The 23,175-nt window shown below is 42.6% G+C and overlaps 1 protein-coding gene across 1 annotated transcript; it reads left to right on the top strand.

Moving 5' to 3' along the window:
• The first annotated feature begins 1,437 nt into the window (after nucleotides 1-1,437).
• On the top strand, nucleotides 1,438-23,165 carry stab2 (stabilin 2). The gene is given in 70 exon segments (XM_017034824.2): nucleotides 1,438-1,620; nucleotides 2,721-2,845; nucleotides 2,943-3,058; nucleotides 3,924-4,009; nucleotides 4,106-4,172; nucleotides 5,045-5,140; nucleotides 5,221-5,343; nucleotides 5,442-5,638; nucleotides 5,721-5,848; nucleotides 5,936-6,069; nucleotides 6,562-6,644; nucleotides 6,723-6,872; nucleotides 7,034-7,177; nucleotides 7,719-7,781; nucleotides 7,879-7,995; nucleotides 8,076-8,129; nucleotides 8,211-8,291; nucleotides 8,400-8,552; nucleotides 8,986-9,045; nucleotides 9,153-9,242; nucleotides 9,338-9,424; nucleotides 9,751-9,862; nucleotides 9,946-10,126; nucleotides 10,205-10,298; nucleotides 10,379-10,537; nucleotides 10,635-10,730; nucleotides 10,811-10,903; nucleotides 10,981-11,028; nucleotides 11,168-11,295; nucleotides 11,378-11,480; nucleotides 11,565-11,642; nucleotides 12,286-12,375; nucleotides 12,490-12,597; nucleotides 12,684-12,815; nucleotides 12,920-13,004; nucleotides 13,007-13,041; nucleotides 13,131-13,193; nucleotides 13,271-13,369; nucleotides 13,449-13,644; nucleotides 14,160-14,255; nucleotides 14,459-14,516; nucleotides 14,592-14,665; nucleotides 14,741-14,866; nucleotides 14,950-15,023; nucleotides 15,104-15,175; nucleotides 16,093-16,212; nucleotides 16,296-16,340; nucleotides 16,421-16,510; nucleotides 16,596-16,754; nucleotides 17,177-17,302; nucleotides 17,397-17,456; nucleotides 17,533-17,709; nucleotides 17,804-17,893; nucleotides 17,973-18,119; nucleotides 18,204-18,263; nucleotides 18,355-18,478; nucleotides 18,566-18,715; nucleotides 18,986-19,090; nucleotides 19,348-19,455; nucleotides 19,732-19,925; nucleotides 20,021-20,162; nucleotides 20,478-20,611; nucleotides 20,684-20,849; nucleotides 21,285-21,391; nucleotides 21,482-21,601; nucleotides 22,014-22,160; nucleotides 22,257-22,367; nucleotides 22,447-22,578; nucleotides 22,769-22,876; nucleotides 22,959-23,165. Coding segments are annotated over 70 exon segments (7,632 nt in total). The 5' UTR covers nucleotides 1,438-1,521; the 3' UTR covers nucleotides 23,016-23,165.
• Nucleotides 23,166-23,175: the final 10 nt, after the last annotated feature.

Raw genomic sequence — 23,175 nt, 5'->3', positions numbered from 1 at the left:
AAAGCTCTGGTGTGAGAAGTGGCGACGCTGCGTCAGATGCTTCCACAGTTTTCCAACGCTGAGCGGATGTTTGAAGAAAACGAGTCGCTTCGCTCTGAAGACTCGATGTTGCGTGAGTAAACAAACACCAGAAACATTGGGAGGAATGTCATTAACGAAATAAAAAAAAACAAAACACAGACTTGAATTTAGTTCAGCTCGTAGTTAAATGGACTTACGTTAACATTTGATGTTTATTATTTATTGAATAAATATGTTATAGTTTTGCAAATTAAGTTTTTAAGTTTTGAGATATCAGAAAAATAGTAGTCGTGGTAGTAGTCCTGGTTCTAGTGTTTCTAGTTTTCTCTGCTCTGACCTTCATATGGCAGCAAATTAAAAGCGACCACTGAAAGAAAGAAAAAACAATTTGTATCAATTTTGATTTATGAAAAGAAAAAAAATAATCTCAGATCACAGTTTGTGTTTTACCTGGTGATGTTTCATGAGTGAAACTGAGTCAGCAGATAGAAATATTGATCCTGTTACTGGAAGCACAATGTGTGTGTGTGTGTGTGTGTGTGTATGTTGGTGTGTGTGCGAGTTGAATGGCAGGAAATCCTGGACTGTATACGACTGTGTTCTTTTCTGTTTTCCTGAAAACTTTCTGCTCTGTCATCACACACTGATAACACACACACACACACAAAATTACACAAAATTACACACCTTAAAGCAGTGGTCCCCAACTTTTTTTATAACAGGGACCTATCGGCCAGTATCAGCCTTTACTGTGGACCGCTAATACTGCGCCTCAGTTGAAGGATCATTAAAATTTCAAAATAAAACATCTTTCAGACTTTTTTCTGTTAGTATCGGAGTCTGACTGACCTTTGACCTTTTGTTTTGCAACATTGACAGATTACTTTTTTTATGAGTACTTTTTTCATTGTGTCCCACTGCAACTCGATACCAAATGACCTATGGGCCGGCACCGGTCCCCGCACCGGGGTTTGAGTACCCTTTCATAAATGCATAAACAACAAAAAAAAAAAACACAATTCCATTTCATTCAAAAAAATAAGTCCATGAAAACCCAGAGAGTCACTGTTCTACTTCCTCTCTGTTTTCCTGCAGTAGCGGAGTCATTCCCCTTCCTGACGGCAATTGGAAGAAAATCCCTCCATTCATTCTCATCAAGGTCGGATAGTTTTCATATTGTCCTGCTCTCACCTTTTTTTTCCCGTCCCACCCCTGAAGTTCTCCGGCAGCCCCCACTGGAGGCACACTTCTGCTTTGATAGCGGGCCACAGCCTGGGTTACTGGTCAGATTACATGATGAAACTTTGTGTGTCCTCTTTTGTGACCTCTTCATGAGGGTCCGAATGGCTGACTCTGCACTTCAGGACAGTGTCAGGATGTCCAGGAAACACACTGGGGGGGACAACGGGGGGAGTAGGGGCTAAAAAGAATCCGACTGGAAGAGTCCAGGATCAGAGGAGAACAGCAGGTTCTAGGACCAGGAGTCTGGGAGTAGGAGAGATGGAGGTCAGACAGAGCAACAGGCTGATGGTTTTCACTCAGATGATGATGATGATGGTCATGATGATGATGAAGTCTGAGGCAGCAACAGCCAAACAGGTACATTCATTCATTCAGTCAGTCTATTCTCACGTTTAATCAACTGTATTATAATGAGCTCTTATTCCATGATGTGTACTGGCTGTGTCACTTATTTAGTCCAATTTGATGGACTGCTGCTGCTATGTTTCTTTTTCTATTAGCATTTTTTAGCAAGTGGCAACAAGTCTAATGCTTATTCTAATGTTAATACCTTTTTCAGATTTGTTTCATTCACCCCACTGATCTGGGTATTTTACATGGACCAGGTCCCCCTGCTGGCAAAGCGAAGAAATAGCTAAAAAAAAATAAATAAAGAAAAGAAAAAAAATTGGAATAATATTTTTTAAATGAAATTATAAAACTGCTTTTTTTAAATATTTTCTTGTTTGCAACTGAAAAAAAAAGATAAACAAATGAGACCATGAAATAAGTGAGAACATGGCTTTCATTTTAGATAGTTGTAAAACTTAATATTTGTAGAACCCTAGATTCAACGTAACCTTACTTTAGCTGGATTTAATTTGCTTAACCTTATATTTATACTGAAGACTCAAACTTATAATTGAAGTCTTGGCCATCATATTTTCAAATTTGGGGTTAGAATTATTTATTTATTAATTTAGTCTATTTTAGTAACTTAGCTAACTAAGCCACTTTTTGATTTTTTTTCTATTTAAACTGCTTTAAATTTGAGTTTCTTCTAACTTGTCTTTGCATAATCTTGTTTTTATTAAGCTTAGGGTATATTAATTTGACTTAAGTTTAATATACATTTTCATTTGGCTTACGTTTTTGATACCTAGCTTAGTTTTAGATATTTTATTTTAGTATATTATATAGGTATGTTTAATAATAAATATAATATAATATTATAGATTAACTTAGCTATTTCTTTATTTAACTTTAATATTTGTTTTTAAAAAAAGTCAAAATTGGGTTTGGGTATTATATGCTATGTTCTGCTTTTGTGTTTAGCTTAGCTAAGCGTTAAAACATATAGGTTTAGCTTATAAGACACTTTAAAAGGCACTAAAGTTTAACTATCTTAACATTATGTGGCTACAATTAGCTCTTTTTGGATATAGCTCAGATTGTGTCGGTTATTCTTGGTCCGTCAGAACATCTGCTCGAACTCCACGGTGCTGCGGACGAGGACGTCGTGTCACTCCTGCAGCATCAGTGTGTTGATTCCATGTCGAACCGGGTACAAACAGACGCCAGGATCCATGGCTCAGGACTGCAGGTGAGCGCCACCACTCGGAGGAAAAGGGAAACCGCTCATGCTCATGAGTTCTTATTTATGTATATGTGTTTTATGTATATGTGTACGTGTGTCTCAGTTACTTCGTGAGGACAATCAGTCTAAAAGTATCACTCAGCGGCTGCTCCTTCGAGTGTTACCGTGAGGCTGAGGTGAAGAACTGCTGTCCTGGTTTCTGGGGTCCAGACTGCATAGGTGAGGAACACACCAACAAAGGCAAACTTTATATATGATGTGTCTAATAATTAACGAAATAAACGATAAGGTTGGTGTTCAATAAAATAACAAATGAAGCAAAATTAACGAAATAAACGATAAGGTTGGTAGCTTAAGCTTGACGATGCGCATTAGCCCTTGTTTAAAACGTCCTGCTCCATGTTACGCGTTTTAAATTGTTAAAACCGCTTTTTCTATAAAATTTAAAATAAATAAATAAATAATATTTTTTTAAATAGCCAAAAGATATAAAAACTCTAAAAAGACAGATAACGGAAACATAGTAAGACCAGAAGTTTATCATTAGCTTGTAAATAGCTAAACGTTAGCATAGCGATTGCTAGAAGTATCAAAAGATATTTTAAAACATGTACATTAAATACTCTACAATTTTTTATAGCAGTAGTTGGAAAAAAATGATTGATTTATACTGTCTAACTTCATTTACAAGACCTACACTGAAGTTCATACAGAAAAATCACCGATTTTAGCTCCTCCAGCCTCAGGACATAGAATGTTCCTCAATGGAGCAACAACACCTGCTGTGCGATACCAAATTTTCTTACAGTACTTTGAAATGAGCAGTTTTCCGAGCCTGTAAGTAACACAACTGCTATATGTTGTGATGGTAAAGTGCTGATGTAGTAGATCAGGACGTCTGTCACATGTTTTCAGTACTGGATCCTGAAGATCAGGATGCAGGCTAGTTCTCAAGGGACCAAACCTTCCTTCCTTTTTGCAGACTCTTGGTTAGAATGTGCTGACTGACTGAAAGACCCCCCACCCCCCACCCCAAGCACAACAAAACACACACACAACTGACTTCTTCTTATTTGTGTCCCAGATTGTCCTGAAAGTGCTGAAACACCCTGCAGTGGCAGAGGAATCTGCTCCGACGGACTGGGAGGAAACGGAAACTGCACCTGCCAGGTATGACCTCAGCACACACCACAACAACAGACATCTGTGAGACACTCATCATATCACTGTGTGTGTGTGTGTGTGTGTGTGTGTGTGTGTGTATAGTCAGGGTTTGCAGGAACAGCCTGCGAGGACTGTTCACCTGGTCGTTATGGTCCTACCTGTAGTTCAGGTAAATATCCGTTTTTTAATAGCTTTTTTGTAACTTTTTTCAGGTTGTATGAATTCATGAAAATCCAGTTGTTTTCCACTGATATTACTCTTTTTTGTTGTTGTTAAAACTATTGGTCTACTAGACAGATTTGTTCAGAGGGTCCACATTGTTTGCCTTATCCAGCAAAATACCTTTTGGGCCATGCTCTCAGTCTTTGCTCAACAAATAAGACAAGCGACATGCAACATGAACTAGTTCAGTGGTTTCAGAATCTTTTTGGCTGCACACCCTTCTGTATCCAAGCCTACAATTCCTACAGAGAAGAATTTTATTTAGTCATACTCAAATACCAGAAAACACATATAACGCACATATACAGTATAAACCCCGCAATTATTTATTAATTAAAATGACAGCTTTTAATTTTACAGAGGAAATGTTTATTCACATTTCTTTATTGTGTCAAAAAAAAAAACCACTGAAGAAACATGAAACCGCCATCACATTTTTTATTGCCACACCCCACTGTGGGACTCCCTGAACTAGTTCCCTGTGCAATCTCTAAAGCCATGATTCTGCTCCAAACAAGTAGTTTTGGTTTAAAAAGTGTCCACCAACTCTGATGTGTCAATGAACCAGGGAAATCCCAGTGATGTTTTTGTAAGGTGTCGTTAATTACTGCAGTTTTTTACAGGTCTTCAAAAAGGCTGGACATGGTCCTGGGACTTGAATATTTTGAGCACACTAGGATAAAAATGTCACAGTCTAAAAACACAAGAATAACTGGGAAAACTAACAAAACTTTGTCTTTAGTCCAACATTCTGGGTCTTCCCCCAAGGAGCAAGAACCCTTGAAACCCCTTTAATTACTTCTACTGTGTCTCTATCAGAGTGCACCTGTCTCCACGGTCTCTGTAACTCTGGACTGAACGGTGACGGTCAGTGCACCTGTTTCTCTGGATACAGAGGTCCCAGATGTGACCAAGGTCAGTGAGCGACAGCATGTCTCCTTCTGTCATGTCTGATCTTTACTCAAACTCTCTTTATGACCTGCTTTGCATCCCAGAAATTCCAGAGTGCACAGCTCTGCGCTGTCCTCAGGGTTCCCGCTGTATGGAAGAAGCTCTCACAGGAAAACTTGTGTGTCAGTGTTCACCTGGTTACCAGAAGTCAGGAGACCAGTGTTTACGTGAGTTCGTCTTGAAACTTCCCTTCAATCTGCAGATATTTTATACAAAACAAAGAAAGTTCTAGAATACTTTTTTTTTTTTTTTTTGGGGTCCGTAGCCGTGAACCCATGTCTTAGACAGCCTTGTCATGTCCATGCGTCCTGTGTCCACACGGGTCCAAACCAGCACCTGTGTGCCTGCCATGAGGGCTACAGTGGTGACGGGCGAATCTGCATGGCCGTCGACCCGTGTCAGATCAAACAGGGAGGCTGCGATTCAGAGTCTGCCAAGTGTGTCTACGATGGACCGGGAAAGGTAAGAGGAGGCAGAGCCATTCAGACCAGGAGCAGGAGCAGGACGACCATACGACCTCACATGTGTCACTCTGGTGTTTCAGTCTCACTGTGAGTGTCTTTCTGGTTTTGACCATCTATCGGCTGGTGCCTGCCGTCTGAAAGAGTTGTGTCGACCTGGTTCCTGTCATGTAAACGCCAATTGTACCACAGCTGGACCTGAACAAGTGGAGTGAGTCCCGTCTTTCCCCAGTCCTTCTTAACATTTTAACAGTGTCGCCTGGTTATAACTCGGGTTTCACGTGTCTTCCTGCTTCAGGTGCACCTGCCTGCAGGGCTACGTCGGGAACGGTAAAGTGTGCTATGGGAACATCATGGAGCGTCTGAATGAGCTGAACACAGAGCCCGGGGGACAGTGGACTGGTCAGCTGAGCAACGCCATCTCTCTCTTCGGTATGATGTCACCGCTTGGTCTGGACCAAGACTAATGGTCACACACTCTGTATCTCATTTTTATAACTCATTTTATGGATCAAACCCAAATAATCAACAATGTTTTTCCTTAGATTAAATTAGCATTTCTCTACTACTGCCTTTAGGGGGTGCAATAACCTTATCATACCTATTCCACAATTGGTCACATAGAGCTGTAGTAACGGAATTCAGACATAAGAGGTATATTTGAACTCCATTAGGTTTTATGGGTGTGTGACTTACTCTCAGTTTGAGCGTCTGCTGAAACATATTATAAATATAATATTATTTTCATCTTATATGTGCACATATGGTTTTAATGGATCGAGCCTTTGGCTAATCTGGTTGCACACATCTAATCTGTTTGTGGGATTAACCTTATTGTCTATGATCCTATCAATCAAACCAAATCAATTTAACCAATGTAATCTAAACAAAGAAATATAACGAGTGGTTCTGAACATCTTACAGGTTCGGTGTCATGGCCCCTGCGGGATCTGGGCCCTTTAACTGTGTTTGCCCCGATCAATAAAGGCTTTAAAAAACAAACCTCAGTAAGTCAAGAAAACCCCTGATCAAGGAAGACTCTCAAACCTCCGCAGGTCTCTTATCTGTCTCTGTGTCGCTCACAGATACAAACTCTGACCTCAGACGCCTCCAAAGCAAAGTACCTTTGCAAACTACATCTGGTTGCCGGAGTGATGCCGTTTGAGGTTTTAAAGAAAACTGATGTCTTTTACACCTTGACGGGAAAAACAGCTGAGACCGACGCCGCAGTTGGGGTGAGAGGTCACGGCAGTCTCTGTACCAAACAGGGCTGTCATACACTTTTGATCTAGAGAATGACCAGAAGTAAACACAAATGTCCTTTTTTATTCATTATTAACTATTATTTATTTTTCTTTTTTTTTTTAAATTGATCAAATTATTTTTTTCCATCCAGGGCTCTTCTGCTGTGATCCGCATCCATGGCAGCAAGAAAAAAGGTACGATTGTCCAGTCCAACATTGTGGCATCTAATGGGATGATCCATTTGATCAATAATGTGATGGACAGCGTGGTAGCTACAGTGGACAGTGATCCAAAGGTGAGATTCAATTCAAGTCTTTTTTTTTTAAATAGCCCAAATTCACGTTACGCATATGCCTTGGTGGAATTTACAAGTGGAATTTGAAGTATATGAGTATTTGCCCCAATATTCAGGTAACAAGGAAACAATGAAGAAATGTTGGTTTAGTCAAAACAAAAATTAAATTATATTAGCATCATCTTCTTGAATGCAATAGGAGGATAGGGAGAGAGAGAGAGAGAGGGAGCACCAACTATTATATATAACAAGGTGAAACACAGGGTTAATGATAAGGTTATGATTGACAGTTATTAATGCTCACATGTCTGTAGAGTGCTCAGTGCACCATTGGAGTTACCCCCGCGGTCTAAGCCTGTGGAAGCGTAACTAAAGCCTATAGAAGCAAAATGCGCATATTGCGTGATCGATGCAGCTCACTGCTGGGCAACGTTTTGTGTGCGTGATCGATGCAGCTCACTGCTGGGTAAATTTTTGTGGTGTGATATATATATATTTCTATACCATCGCCATCTACTGGAGAATCGTTTTCTTTCTCCAGGAAAACCTGATGAAGATCATCTCTGACTACGGGAAGTTTAACACATTCAGGTCTCTGCTGGGGGTGAGAAGTCTTTGTCACATGACACGTGGAACATTGATTGTGCTTTAAAGGCCAAGGACCCCAGAGATTCCTCGTGATACATTCAGTGTCTCCACAGGCAACTGACCTGACGTCTGTCATGGATCTCCCTGGTCCGATGACCGTCTTCATTCCCACCAGCTCAGCTTTTGACGCTATGACAGAGGGATATATGGACTACCTCACCAGTGAGAAGGTGATACATCAACCACAAAGACACCACTCCATATACTGCTGTGTCTTAACCCGTCATCGCCCTTTAAATGTTCACAACAGGGTCGCAACAAACTGGTGGAGCTCCTGAGGAACCACATTGTCACATCTACATCTGTAAGAACCATTTTTGCTGGAATCTCACCTCAGCGTGATACCTTGTGGTAAAAACCTTTTGTTTTGGCTTATTATTCAAAGCTGGACATATTTAATGCCATATCCAGTCCCAGGATTGTGACGACAGCCAATCAGGTTCTGACAATTAATGTGACAGACAATGTAAGTGAATCTGAGTCAATCATAATGAATTACTAGCATTAGCATTAGCAGCTACCCGTCTGCTTTAAGAACATCTGGACTGCTGAATTCTTTCATGCTTTCCTTTAGGGCCAGGTTTTGGTAAACGGCGCTGCGGTGTTGGAGGCCGCGGTAGAGGCCAAAAATGGACGTTTATACGTGCTGGATGGAGTCTTGATTCCATCCTCCATAGAACCTGTGCTGCCCCACAGGTGTGACATCATCAACAACATCACCGTCATGGTAAGGCCAATATATGAATATGCAAAGCTATAGTAGAATATCGATACGGTATCGTGAAATGAAATATTGCCATATTTCAGCGTATTGATATTTTTTTTTACATCCCTATTAGTTACGTTTAGGTTAGGGTATTATTCTGGTCATTTGACATTAGCATAGTACATTATTTTGTTGTGAGTGTTAGCATACTATTCTAGTTATTTAGCGTTAGCACGGATCGTTATTTTGACTTGGGGAATGTTAGCATAGCTTATTATTGGACACATTTAGCCTCAGCATGGTATATTATTTTTGTGTAGGAGTTTTAGGACACTGTCATTTGTAATCAGGTCACATGAGCACATTAGTGGCGAACGCCAAGCTATGTAATTCTAAAATGTATCCTCTAGGTAAAATTTAAAGATGTTTATGTGTGTTTCTCTTGTGTCTTCAGGGTGAATGTGTGGACTGCTTCAAAATCAAAATGTCTAAGTGTTCTTCTGGAATAAGTACGGTACAACACTTTTAATTTGCTACTTGTCAATGTCTCGCTGTGTTGTTGTTTGAAAACATTTTGATTTTTCTTTGAGGGTCATTGTTGTCTCCAACTGCTGCATTCAGGGCATCTACCACCAACGATGCTTTTACCAGTCTGTCGAATTCAGAATTCCAAGGGAGGGCTGCGCACTTCTCTGCAAAGCCACAGTGACGGTATAACAGCATTAGCTTTGATCGTGACAATGTCGGTGTGCTAATGTTTTCATATTCGCTCTGGCTTTTTTGATTTTTGATCTGCATGTGTTCAGACTGCAGCCTGCTGTCAAGGTTTCTATGGAGAAGGCTGCAGTCCATGTCCAGGTGGACACCAGACACCGTGCTCAGGTCACGGCCAGGTCAGATATACTGTGTGTTACACAAATATGTCAAGGTTTTTTTTTTGGTCCTTAAAAATCAGGACAAGCTATTTTTGGTGACATCACTAATCTTTCTGTAAGACTTAGTCCTAGCTGTATTTATTATGATTAATGGCTTGAAGCTATCTTGAACTTTAAGTTTAAAGATTTTTTAAATTTGTCTTCCTGTTGTGGTCGTTTTAAAAGCAAAAACACACTGTAAGCTAATCGTAGGTGTTGTGTATGTGTGCTCCCGAACCTTAGCTCTACAAAATTCTAGACAGTTTTTGTCTAGTCATGTGTGTTTTTTGCACATCTTTAAACAGTGTTCAGACGGACTGACAGGAAACGGGACATGTATCTGCAATCCCAACTTCAGTGGCTCTCGCTGTCAGTACTGCTCCTCCACTAACAAATATGGACCCAACTGTGACAAAAGTGAGTGTGTGCCATTCTTCTGTGACGTCACAGAGGTGTTTGAATGACTTCAGAATTAAATGCTCTCCGTCGTGTCCCCGCAGCCTGTCTCTGCATCCACGGAGTTTGTGACAACCGTCCAGATTCAAAAGGTCAATGTAAACGGGACACGTGTCTCACGGGCTTCACTGGTCCACTCTGTGAACAACAGACGGCAGTGTGTGGCCAGCAGGCTAAGTTCTGTCACGCTCACGCCGACTGCGTTTTCAGCCAGAGGACGACACAGTAAGTCAGTACATTCAGGGCACCGGCAAGATGATCTGAAGAGGCACCGGAGAGTGAATGTATGCCTCGTTATTTTAGGTGTGTTTGTAAACCTGGTTACCAAGGCGACGGTATCACCTGTGTGGAGTCCGACCCCTGTGCCCCACCCCTTCGTGGTGGCTGTAGTGTCAATGTAGGTCACTTATTAACAACCATAGCTCAAACAATACACGCTGTCATATTTGACTCTATGCTGGTTGCTGCCCCCCGCAGGCTAAATGTATGAAGACAGGACCAAATAAACACGTCTGCCAGTGTCTGACAGGATGGCGGGAAGATGGAGACGACTGTCAACCAATTAACAATTGCAACGACCCGGACAGAGGAGGCTGCCATTCTAATGCTACGTGTATCTACGTTGGACCAGGACAGGTCTGGTTTCATACTAGAGGGAGCACGATAACATACAACCCAACGGTTTTGTGTTGGTGTTGGTTTCTGAGTTCTCCACTCTGGTTGTCTCTCCCAGAGCGACTGCAGCTGTAAAGCCGGGTACAAAGGAAACGGACAAGAGTGCGAGGCCGTGAACCAGTGTGTGACCACCAGTGGAGGCTGCCATTATTTGGTAAGGATGACAACAACCTCTATGAGCCTGAGCAGCCTGAGCGACGTTTGTGAAGTCATGTGACGGTGTTGCTTCTTCAGGCCACCTGCCACCTGCTGTTGTCTGAGTGGACGTGTGTCTGCGACGACGGGTATGTTGGGAATGGACAAATATGTTACGGTACAGTGGGTCAGGTGAGTGACAGAAGTCTGTGTCATCAACACTGTGGTGATTAACGCCACGAAGCATTATTATGTTGTTTGTGTTTTAGGAACTGATGTCCTTGATTGACACCTCTGAGTTTTTAAAATGGACCACAGTGAGTATCCCAGCAGTGATCAGACCCTGGCCCTAGTTCTTGTCAGACCAGCATCAAACTCTGGTGGTTTGGATGTTGTCCTTCTTGGTTGTGCTAATTGTTAACGTTGTCCCATTGACTGTGTCTCGCCGTCTGTCAGGACTCTGGTGTCTCTCTGTCAGATCAAAACATCACCCTCCTGGTTCCAACTTCAGATGCCGTGGGAAAAATGTCTTCTGAGGACAAAGCCTTCTGGACCATGAGCGGAAACCTGCCAAGTCTGATCAGGTCCACCACCACACCACCACCATAACTCTTCATACATCAGTAAACACACTCTAAATAGTCAAACTTCACCTTTTTCTGACAGAAACCACATGATTGTCGGAACCTTCCCATCATACAACCTCAGCAGCATTTCCTCTGTCACGTCACTTCTCACTACAGCACTTCCTGTTTCAACAACCAATGAGGCAGGTCCAGAGAGTCTCCACCTACAGAACTATAAATACCTGCTTTCCTTTACTCTATGTTTGACTCCCTTTTTGACCTCCCAGATTATCACTGTTGGTGGCGCTATCATCACAACAACTGACATTGCTGCAACAAATGGCTTGATCCATGTCATTGATAAGGTACACAGCTCAAAAGTATTGACGATGATGATAATGCTTGCTAACTATCTTTCCTTTGCTTATTGTGCTAATAATACTAGCTAGGCTAACATTACATATGCCAACAATGTGCAATAGTGAGTAGTGAGTAAAAGATTAATAATGGAAAAAATGCTAATAATTCTGATCTAGCTGACAAGGCTAACAATGCTAACTATGTTTACAGTGATGTTAAAGGCAACTCTAGTTCCCCCATTCCAGACGACCCCTCGAGGGGTTGTGACCTCAAGGTTGAAAAACACCTGTTGTTAATGAGTTAATGTGTGAATCATGTTGGTGGTTTTGTGGCTAATGCTCCAGATACTTACAATGAAAAATATATCTACGATGACAGCTTTGAAGCTTAATAATCTTTGAAATTAATTAATATGATACTTCTAGTATTAAAAAAATATTAATCATACAGACAATGTTTACAATGCTTTTTAAGCTAACCATGACAGTAATGCTAAATCGGTTATGCTAATGGTTGTATTAACATGGCTTAAAGAAAATGGTTACAGTGGTGATATTGTTAATGCCAAAGATGCCATTAATGTTTACCATGTCATGTATGCTAACGGTGCTAATTGTCCTGTTGATGTTGATGCCATTCCATCCACAGGTCTTGGTTCCTGACAGGAAACTGAGTGAAGGGCTCCTGACGACGCTTGCACAGAGACCTGAGTTCTCTCTTTTCAGATCATATCTCATTGTATGAACACACAAATACACCTCAGATCATATCTCATTGTATGAACACACCAAATACAACATGTGCTGGTGTAAAAACACACCCTTCTCACACTGTTTTTTTTTTCTTTCTTAGAATTACAACCTGACAGATGTGATTGAACAGGCCAATGAATTCACCATCTTTGCTCCAACAGATGGGGCCATTAATGAGTACCTCAAAAAAATGTCTATAACTGCACTGGTATGAAATGCTACGACCCCAACATGACCCGCAAATTAGCCTAGGAGCTGTAACAGGAGTTCACAGGAATGGTTTTGCTTTAACAGGATATGAATACGACCCGTTTCCACGTGGTCATAGATGAGCGCTTGTTGAAGACAGACCTACAGTCTGGTAGCTACAAGGAGACACTGCTTGGATTCTCCTATCAGGTTGGAATCTTCCCCAGAGATGGAAAGGTGGGAAAACGTCATCGGTGGCATGGTGACGCTCAGGTCTGTTTTCAAGACTCGTCTAGTTTCATTTTTATAATTTTTTTTTTTCTGTTTCCCCCTCTTTGCAGATCTTTGTAAACGATGCTCAGATAAACTCCTCCAACCTCCTGGCTGGAAAAGGTGTCATTCACGGTCTGTCATCGGTTCTTCCGCTCATCAATGTGACAAAGCAACATACACAAAAGTTCAGGTAGAATCCCAGACGACCGTCAAAAAGAAAGAAAAAGACGGACTCAACTGTTTGTCAAACATGTCCCCTCTTTTTGTGTGATTTCGCAGGGATCCTGTGTTGAATGTCTTTTCTCAAAAACTGAATTCTGCCCCAAAGACACCCAGCCAGTTGTAAGACGTGGTAATTCCTTCATGTTTCTTCAGCTCAATGGTTTTTGTTCTCACACTGTGGAACTTTTGCTCCACAGAAAAACGCCAGGACGAGGAAATGCATGTTGACTCGAGTGTATGAAGGTGAAAGCCTTATGTCCCTTGGCTGCAGGGCCACCTGTCTCAAAACAACGATTGTACGTTACCTCTCCTGTGAGACCATATGACATGAGGTTGATGATCCAGCTGATGCCAAGCCTCGGTCTGTGTCCTCAGGAACGCCAGTGTTGCAGCGGGTTTTTCGGAGCGCACTGTGAGCCATGTCCCGGGCCGAAAGGTGAGCCCTGCTTCAATAAAGGAGTGTGTTTGGACGGGACAAACGGCACTGGTGTGTGTCAGTGTAACCAAGGCTTCAACGGGACGGCGTGTGAGACATGTCAGACGGGCAAATATGGTGTCCACTGTGATCAGGGTAAGTACACCTGCAAGGGAAAAATGACTTTGGCCACTTTTTGATTTATGTGGATGGATGGATGGATGATTTGATATATGGACGGACGGATGGATGGATGAATGGGTGGATGGATGGATGGATGGATGAATGGATGGATGGATGGATGGATGGATGGGTGGATGGATGGATGGATGGATGGATATAAAAGGACCAAGTTGGTGAGGTGTTAGGTGTAGCGTCAGTAGTGAGATGAAGAGAAAAGTGGGTGATGGAATCGAGATATATTGTGAAAGTATTTTCAGGAAGAAAGTGGAGAATTATATAGACGTAAAATTGATGAGTCATACATTCCAGAGTTGTAGAAGTAAGGCTCAGGCTCAGAGAGGGGTTTAAGTTTTTGCTCTGTGAGTGCTGGTAGAAAAGTTCACAGACGGTCAGAAGGAGTCGCACTGTGTTTTAGTGAATTTTAAGAAATCATGTGATGCCATGGTACAAACTGTGGTACTGTATGTCCTCCCCTTTGCGTCCTCCAGATTGCAAATGCAAGAGTGGACGCTGTAAGGATGGTCTGACAGGTGACGGGACATGTGAGTGTGACGTCGGCTGGAGGGGAATCCTCTGTGACGAAAGTAAGGAGCTCATAAGAAGCAAATTGATTTATGATGATGTCTGTGTGGGTTCTCAGTCATCCAGGTCATCTCATCCCAAAAAATAGTTCCATCCAGGTTACATCGAGGGCAACTGAAGTTCCGAAAAAATCCAGAAAGATTAGGCATAGCAGTACCAAGCGTTTACGTATGTTCTGTATGCTGACGACTGCTGTCTTCTACAGAGCTCGTGTCTTCGGCTGATGAACTTTGCGGCTCATTTAAATGCCACACCAGTGCAAAGTGAGTAAAAACAGACCATGAGTGTGCCCCCTGCTGGATCCTCTAATAACTGTATTGTGTTGTTGTACTTCACAGCTGTGTTATCGGACCGTTGGGCTCTCAGTGTATCTGTGCTGCGGGCTTCGATGGGAACGGAACATTCTGTCAAGGCAAAACACAGCATTTCTAAGAACTCTGTCTCAGATTTACGACGTCTTTGTGACTTCTTGTTTTTCCGTTTGCAGCAAGAGATGCCTGCGCAACTAACAACGGCGGCTGCAGTCCTGACGCTGTCTGTAAGAGGACGCAGCCTGGACGACGAGACTGCATCTGTAACAGCGGCTTCACCGGCGATGGACTCGTCTGTGTCGGTAAGTTTCCTCCCCCATCCATGAAGAAAATAAGCTGCGACTTTGATTATGAGTGCTTCATGCTTCCAGTCTGTCTTCCACAGAGATCAACCCATGTCTGCACGGAAACGGAGGTTGTCACGAGAACGCCGAATGCATCCATGTTGGACCCAACAAGGTCAGATCCATTAGGCTATCAGCTGATCTTCACCGATTCTTGATAAGTGATCACTGAATCCATGTCTTGTCCCCGTTCAGACCTCCTGTGTGTGCAGTACTGGGTACACAGGAAATGGACTGAAGTGTGAAAAGGTCAACCCCTGCAACAAGGTGAGTTAGATCTGGGTCCTTGAAGGCAGCACAACAACTGCACTTAGGCAGAAACACTGTAGTTCATTCAGTGGTGACCCGAGGGGCGATCATGGACTCGTGTTAACATTAACAACATGTTAATTGCATGTTCATCTTATTGAGTAGTTATTAGCCACAGGTTAGCCAATAAAACAACACCAAATTCATTTGTTTCATATAATGAATACGTCAGGTGATTTTAATGATTTTATTTTTTTTTATTATTAAATAACAATGAAATTTAAACAGTTTTCTATAAAATAATGCAATTAATGTTCAGGAGAAATACAAAGTCGCAAAAGTTTTTCACTAGACATCGGCATCAAAATGACCTCATCAGATATTCACTCAATCATCAGGGAGGGCATTAAAGGCCCTCCCTGATGATTTCTTTTTCAATGCTTTTACAGAATTATTTTTGAGGTTATAGGTCATGTGATTTCTTAACCACTGTGCAGGGCCATGTTATTGTGTGGCGACTGATCATCATGTATACTCTGGAAAATTATCCAATTTCACCGAATAGGTCTGAAAAATCATTTATTTACAGGACATTTAAATACTTTAAATTCTTCCACTAGGTGGCAGCAAATGGCTATAAAACGTAAACTTTGTGATTGACCCCTGGGATTAAGGTTAAATCCACTGTTCATGTACCTTATTTATTTGGTTTTTTTTAGTTCTTCAGTTTTAAATATTTTTTTTTTTTAAATGTGCAGTATTTTATTTCAACTCTATGTTCAGTGTACTTTATAAAAACAGCACAGGTAACCCTTTATATATATGTGAGGTAACAGTAAGTACTGCAACAACATAATATCACTCCCTATTGGTGGTTAATTTAATTCAGTGTCACCGATGCCATTGTGGAATCAATGTCCGGTGATTTATTCCAGAAAAATGGCGGCTGTCATTCCAACGCACGCTGCACCGTGACTGATCCAGGGGAACGGAACTGCAGCTGTAAGCCCGGCTACCTGGGAGACGGAATCACCTGCAAAGGCGCCGTGGGGAGGGTTAGTGTCTGAACACAACGTCCACAGTTTGTTTCTTTCTCTGTGTTCCAACTTCTTCCACTGTAAAGTCTTCATCTCCACAGGAAATCCTGACACGAAAGCTGAGAGACTTCTACGTCAAACTCATGGTGAGGGAAAGTCTAATCCTGCGTCACCTCCTCGTACTCAAACGTTAACTACAAAATGGGAAACTTCTGTTTGTTTTTAGGCAGCGGATATTACTCTGAATGGTCGCGGCCCATTCACTGTTTTTGCCCCGAACACCGAAGCCTTTGAAGAAGACAGAAAAGGTCTAAAAGTGAGAAAATACACAATGTAAAGCACACAATGAAGTAACAATATTCCAAAGGTCTGCAAGAGCGCATGTCTCTTTTACTTTCCAGATCATGGAGAAAAGGTCGGTTATAAAATTTCACGAAAACTTTGTAAACATCCTGCGCAGCCACATCGTCCTGTGTCACATTCTACTTGATGTCGACCTCACTCGACCCCGCAACATGACATCACTGTCCGGGGAGGTCTTGACTACAAGTTTCACCCAGGTAACTCAAACCCCCTGACCAACAACGCCCGACCTCTCACCTCTAGATTCACAAAGGCAATAGTCCACCGTTCTTCTGAAGTATTCAATAGGAATGGCTCGATATTTGGGCATAGCTATCGGATCGATAGTTTGCACCTGAAATTTGGAAGCAATGTCAGATATTCTGGAACATATTTGTCCTCGTTGATTGTTGACAGCAATAAAAAGAAATGTTCATGACGTCTATGTTTAAACGCAAGGTATATTTAGAACAAAAAGCATTTCAGAATAATTTGGAATTATGGACCATACGAAGTATTTGTCAGGAGTACAAGGTCGCAGAATGTATAACGTGCATGGAGGGTCGTTAAATTCCTCCACCAGCAGGTGGCAGTATTTGCATGGCAGTTATTTTGCATTAAATAAACGTTACCGTTTCAGGGCAGCATCTTTGTCAACGGAGCGAACGTCACCTACAGCGACAGTGTTAGCATGAACGGGGTTTTCCACGAGATCGACAAGATCCTGATTCCACCCAGATATAGCAAAGAAGTAAATTCAGAGAAGGTGAGTTCATGATTAAAATAAGTTTCAGTGACTCACAACCACTCAGTGACTGCACTCTGTTTTAACTGTTCTGCTCTTAACTGTCGTCACACAGCTGAACCTGACAGATGTGGCTGATAGACACGGGTATAAAACCTTCTACAAGCTGCTGCAGGTGAGGCTCCGCCCACTTTTGTGCCGTTACTGCCGGGCAACGTGGGCTGACATTCACACTCGTCACGTGTTTTCAGGACACAGGTGTAACAGAAATGATTAACAACAAGCTGAACCAACCCGTAACAATCTTCCTACCATCTGATGCTGCCATGGCAGCGCTGCCGCAGCAGCAGAAGGACTACCTGTACCACCCAAGTCACCGCTCAGACCTGACCGAGTACCTGAAGTACCACGTCATACAGAGTCAAAAGGTGAGAGACTTCATTTGAGCAGGGCAACGAATGTTCTATACTACCACCAGAGGGAGTTCTAACTCACCCCTAAGCCGCTCCCTCTTCTCCTCAGATCTATGCTGAAGCTCTGGTCCACCTGGACTCAGCGCGGACGCTGCAGGGTTCTACGCTGTCCTTCAGCTGTGGTGGCATAGACAACATCGTAAGTACGACGGAGACAGATCGAGCAAAGTGTCTGCTCTGATGAGTCCCACCAATCGTTCATCTTTGTCTGAAATCAGGGAGAAATCTTCGTTAACGACGCAAAGTGTCGGATCATTCAGAGACACCTCGTCTTTAACGGCGGAATCGCCTACGGCATCGACTGCCTGCTGACCGCACCCAGCCTTGGCGGACGATGCGATGAGCAGTCAACCTTTGATCTTCGGGTAAAACCTTGATCACTGCAGTGCCCCCCTGTGGATGCCATACTTTTTTTTTTCTTATTGAAGCTGGTTCTTTCTCTGCTGTAGATGAGCTGTGGACCGTGCAGGTCTCCGGCTTCCAGGTGTCCTCCAAGCGCCACACTAAAGGTGCGATCATCTCGCCGTAATACTTGTCTTCCTGTGTCTCTTCATGTTCACTCACGTGCCGCTCTCTCCTCTGGTCTCCTCCTGTGTCCAGGAGGTTGAGAAATGTGACCTTCCCACCTTGTTTGTGGCCAAGAACACCGGCTGTCTCAGCGTCTGCACCTACAACTTCTGGAAGCCCAAGTGTTGCCGTGGTTTTTATGGGCGGGACTGCCTTGGTGAGAGGACCGTGGCAGCCTCACGTTAAACTTAAGGCGTCAAGAACACTCCACTCAATTCATACACGTTTTTCTGTCTGTCTCCAGTGTGTCCAGGTGGCTCTGCCTACCCCTGCAGCAACCATGGTAAATGTGATGATGGTCACCTTGGTAACGGCACCTGTATTTGTGACAGTAGGTTCAGTGGCGCTGCCTGTGATCAGTGCGTTCCGGGCCATTTTGGACCCGACTGTAAAGGTACAGTAAACAACAAACCCTGTGTGACTTTCTTCAAACATTACCACCAGGGGTCTCAAACTCCCGGTCTGCGGGCCAAAATTGGCCTTCAGGCAGTCTGCAACTAAATGTCAGTATGATGTAATCTGAGCCTCTGCTGTTGGTTTTTGTCCCTTTAACATGGTAGGAGCAACAGTGACCTCCAGCCCATTGGAGTTTGAGACCCCAGTGTCTGACTGACTGTCTGACTGACTGTGTGTGACTGACTGACTGTTTGTGTCTGTGTCTCAGTCTGTAACTGCTCAGAAAACGGATCATGTGATGACGGACGCAGAGGGACAGGGGAGTGTTTCTGTGAGGCCGGATGGACGGGCAAGCGGTGTGAGATCCAGCTGGGTAAGTCAGTGATGACATCACTGACCACGGTAACACACCCAGCCTTCAGTGTTTGACTTCATTTATGATTTAAAGTGTATTTTTGCAGCCACATCAGATGATGGAAGGTGTTGTAGAATTTTAGAAAAGATCATTTCAGTTAGGAGACATCCAAAACATAACTGTAACTGTAGTAAAATAATATTAAAGATTAATTTATTAATTAATTCAACTAATTAATTAATTAATTTCCCCTCATGTCTCCCTGTGTTCTCCAGCGGATTTCCCTCAGTGTTCTCCGTCGTGTTCTCCAAAAGGCATCTGTAAAGAAAACAACACCTGCGTCTGTCGGCCATTTTATGAAGGAGATGGTTTTACCTGTAAAGGTAAATATTGTGTGAGGATGACGTCATCCTCACACATTCTCTGATGACAACATATCTGTATTTGCATTTCTCCTTCATGAACTGTGTCTTTGTCCCCAGTGGTGAAATTTGTCTCTTTGTCTCTGTCCGAGTGGTGGACCTCTTTTTATGTCTCTGTCATGTCTTTTAGACATTTGGCTCAATGTATCTGCCCCTAGTGGTGGACAAACGGTACGTGTCTATCATTTTCTTCTCTACTGATGGGAATTTGTCGTCTCTCTGTCTCTCTGCCCCCAGTGGCCGATATGTGCCAGTTTTGGAACGGCGGTTGTGCCAAAGTAGCACGCTGCTCCCAGAAGGGTGAAAAAGTGGTGTGCACATGTCCTCGAGGATACTCAGGGGACGGATTCACATGTCTCCCCATTGACCCCTGCACTTCTGGAGTTAATGGTGGCTGTCATGAACATGCAACCTGTACCATGGTGGCGCCGGTGAGAATGACCCAGAAAACACTGTGATGGGTTGGTACTTTGAGTTCTCACCTGTCCAAAACTAACAAAAAAATGTGACATGTCTGTGTGGACAGGGAAAGAAAAGGTGCTCGTGTAAAGACAGCTACATTGGTGACGGTGTGACGTGTGAAGTCAAACAGCTGCCAGTCAGTCGTTGTCTCCAGGACAATGGAAAATGTCACCTGAACGCTAAATGTACAGATCTGCACTTTGAAGGTAAAGTTTGTAAATGTGAGCAAATAATGACCCTCAGTTTTTTTTAGGATAGTTATTAATGATTTTAGGTTTATAGCGTTATTAGTAACAACTAGAATTTCTGTTATTTTAATATATATATACAGTATAACAGTAAGTAATCTTACTGTTAGCATCATTAAATGCTAGCGGTCATAACCACACTAGCATCTTAACGTTCTTTGAATCTTAGCATATTCAGCTCATTCATCATGAATGAATGTTTTTATTTCCACATTTCCACCATTAGCTCCGTAGCACCGTATTTTCTTTGTTAATTGTTAATTTTTTTTGTAGACAAAAAGTTGGGCGTGTTCCACATGCGTTCAGATAATGGTACGTACAAACTGACCTTTGACGCAGCTCAGCGTATCTGCACATCAGAGGGAGCCACGCTGGCGACGTACCAACAGTTGTCCTACGCTCAGCAGGTCCGTGAATGCACCATCGCTGTCACGCTTCTTCTAGTGTCGCCGTGTGTTTAACTCTGCCGCCCTCTACAGGGAGGATTCAACATGTGCAGTGCTGGCTGGTTAGACAAGGCACGTGTGGCGTATCCAACCACCTACTCCAACCCAAACTGTGGTTTTGGACACATCGGTATTGTGGACTATGGCACACGCGCCAACCTGACTGAGACATGGGACGCATTCTGCTACAGAATGAAGGGTGAGCAGAAAGATGAAGAAGAATCGAAATAGAAGAAATTAAGATAGATTAAGGAAAGGATTAGTTAGCCAAAATATATTGCTAGCCCTCAGGCATTTATTACAATTTTACTGCAGTAAAATCAAATGGATAGTTAAGTTATTTTAAAGATTCAACAAAACAGTTAGCCAAATGGTAGCTAAAATCAGCCTAAAGGAAGCAATAACCTAATAAAAAAAACCAATAGCAAAAAAAATCAGAAAAAAGAGGCACAGTGGTAGGATTCCTGTCTGTCCAGGTGTGAGTCCACCTGGGCTCCGATTCAACCCCTAGTGGCGAGGTGTGAGTCCACCTGGGCTCCGATTCCACCGCGGGTGGCTTGGTATGAAATTACATCTGGTGAAAAACTGTTCAGGATCGGAGGTGTTTCTAAACCATAACGACATCTGTGTTCAGAGGTGAAGTGTGAGTGTCAGCGCGGTTACATTGGGAACGGGATTCAGTGCACAGGAAACCTTCTGCAGGTTCTCAAGTCAACTCCCACCTTCTCCAACTTCCTTACCGTGAGTTCACATGTCCACATGAGCTCCTTAGATGTCAATGAACTTTGACCTGAATCTGTTATTTCATGTAATTCTTTTTTTTTTTTTTAGCAAATTCTGAACTACTCTCAGGTCTCAGACGCGGGGAAACAGTTCCTGAAGCGTCTCAGCAACATAACGGTCCAGTCTACGCTCTTCGTACCCCACAACGATGGTCTCCTTAGCAATGAGGTGAAACAGGCTTCTTGTCACGTGACATATGACATTATCTGACTTAACCATAGTTCAAAGGTCAGAAATTAGGTGAAATTGTTTTTTATTCTTTGTTAAAATTCTCTATATTTTGAATGTTTCCATCAATTTTAAAGTTGAAATTTGCAATGGTAAAACATTCGGCAAAGCTTTGCACTGACTGAACTGATGGAATGATGGTTTAAACCATTAAAGTCAGACAATCAAACTGGTCTAAAATCAATCGAAGAACTGGTTCTTAAACTGACGTAATGTCTGATTACTGATGTATTAATTCTATTAGGATTATCAGAAGAATCCTTAGTATTTTGAAGTTTTAATATTTGATAAAATAGCTGCCCATGAAAAAGTTTCTTCAGTTTTGATCTTGTTCTTTCATGTTTCACTTCAGACTCTGTCTCAGCGGGATATCGAGTACCACCTCTCAGCAGGTGAGGCTCTGTTTTTGAACGAGCTAAGGAACGGCAGCCGCATACGAACCAAAGTTGGGAGCCTGCGTGTCATCGGTGTCTCAGACCTGCTAAATCCAGCCGCTCTGGTCCGTTATTGCAGCATATGAACAGCAGAGGGCACTGAATCATGTTGACCTTGTAGTTGATGTCTATTGTTGTCTTGTAATTTTTTGTCTTTGTAGTCGTCTCGTTACATCAATGACCGTTTTGTCACCACCTCCGACATCATTGCCTCCAACGGAATCATACACGTCCTGCAGGGACCTCTGACGGCTCCGCCTCCTCGTCAGCAGGTGAGTGATGTCATGACTAACGCGGCGTCAGTCGTCCTGTATATTGATCTGACACCTGATTTGGTGATTGGCTCTGCAGATGCATGCGGCTCACAAGGCTGGGATGGGAATTGGTGTTATGCTGCTGGTGGTTATGACGACAGCCGCCATGTTTGTAGGCCATAAGTTCTACAAACAGACCAGTAGGGGGCTTCACTTCCACTATTTCAAGGTTTGTGTCTGTATTGGGGTAATCATCTTTATTACAATCAGCTTTTAGATTTTTAATGATATTTGTGAACAAGATTTTCATGTTTGTGGAGTTAATCATAATTTTTACTATTCCATTTTAAATGCATTAGGAATTTTACTTTTACTGAAACATTGGAAGCTAGTAATTGACCAAGTCTCACTTTGATTAGGATGAGGAAGAGGAAGCTCAAGCAGAAGCCCCGCCCTCCAACATTGGTCGTAGCATTACTAATCCAGTTTACGACTCAACTGCTGAGAGGACCACAAGTGATGTCACAGTGAGTCAGCGCTGAAGGTTTGAAAATTACACTGTGTTCTTCATGGTTCACCTTTGATGACTTGAGATGTCTTTATCCACAGGAGGAAAAACAGGAAGTAGCGGGCGGAACATCGTACGATTTGCTGCAGGACATTTGAGATAGTAATTAACCAGGCATTTGGGAAATCTTTGCTCTGATTGGTTGACAAGTTAGGAAAAAAAAAAATCAGTGAATGATAGAATTTTTGATTATTTTTGTTCTGACTGAAATGTATTAAAAACAAATGTAAAGCAATTGAGACGTGATTGGACAAAAGC

Source organism: Cynoglossus semilaevis, chromosome 8 (assembly GCF_000523025.1).
Source record: "Cynoglossus semilaevis isolate Cse_v1.0 chromosome 8, Cse_v1.0, whole genome shotgun sequence".
NCBI classification, from domain to species: domain Eukaryota; kingdom Metazoa; phylum Chordata; class Actinopteri; order Pleuronectiformes; family Cynoglossidae; genus Cynoglossus; species Cynoglossus semilaevis.
Note: the sequence above shows the minus strand (reverse complement) of the source record. Positions and strands in the feature narration are given on the sequence as shown.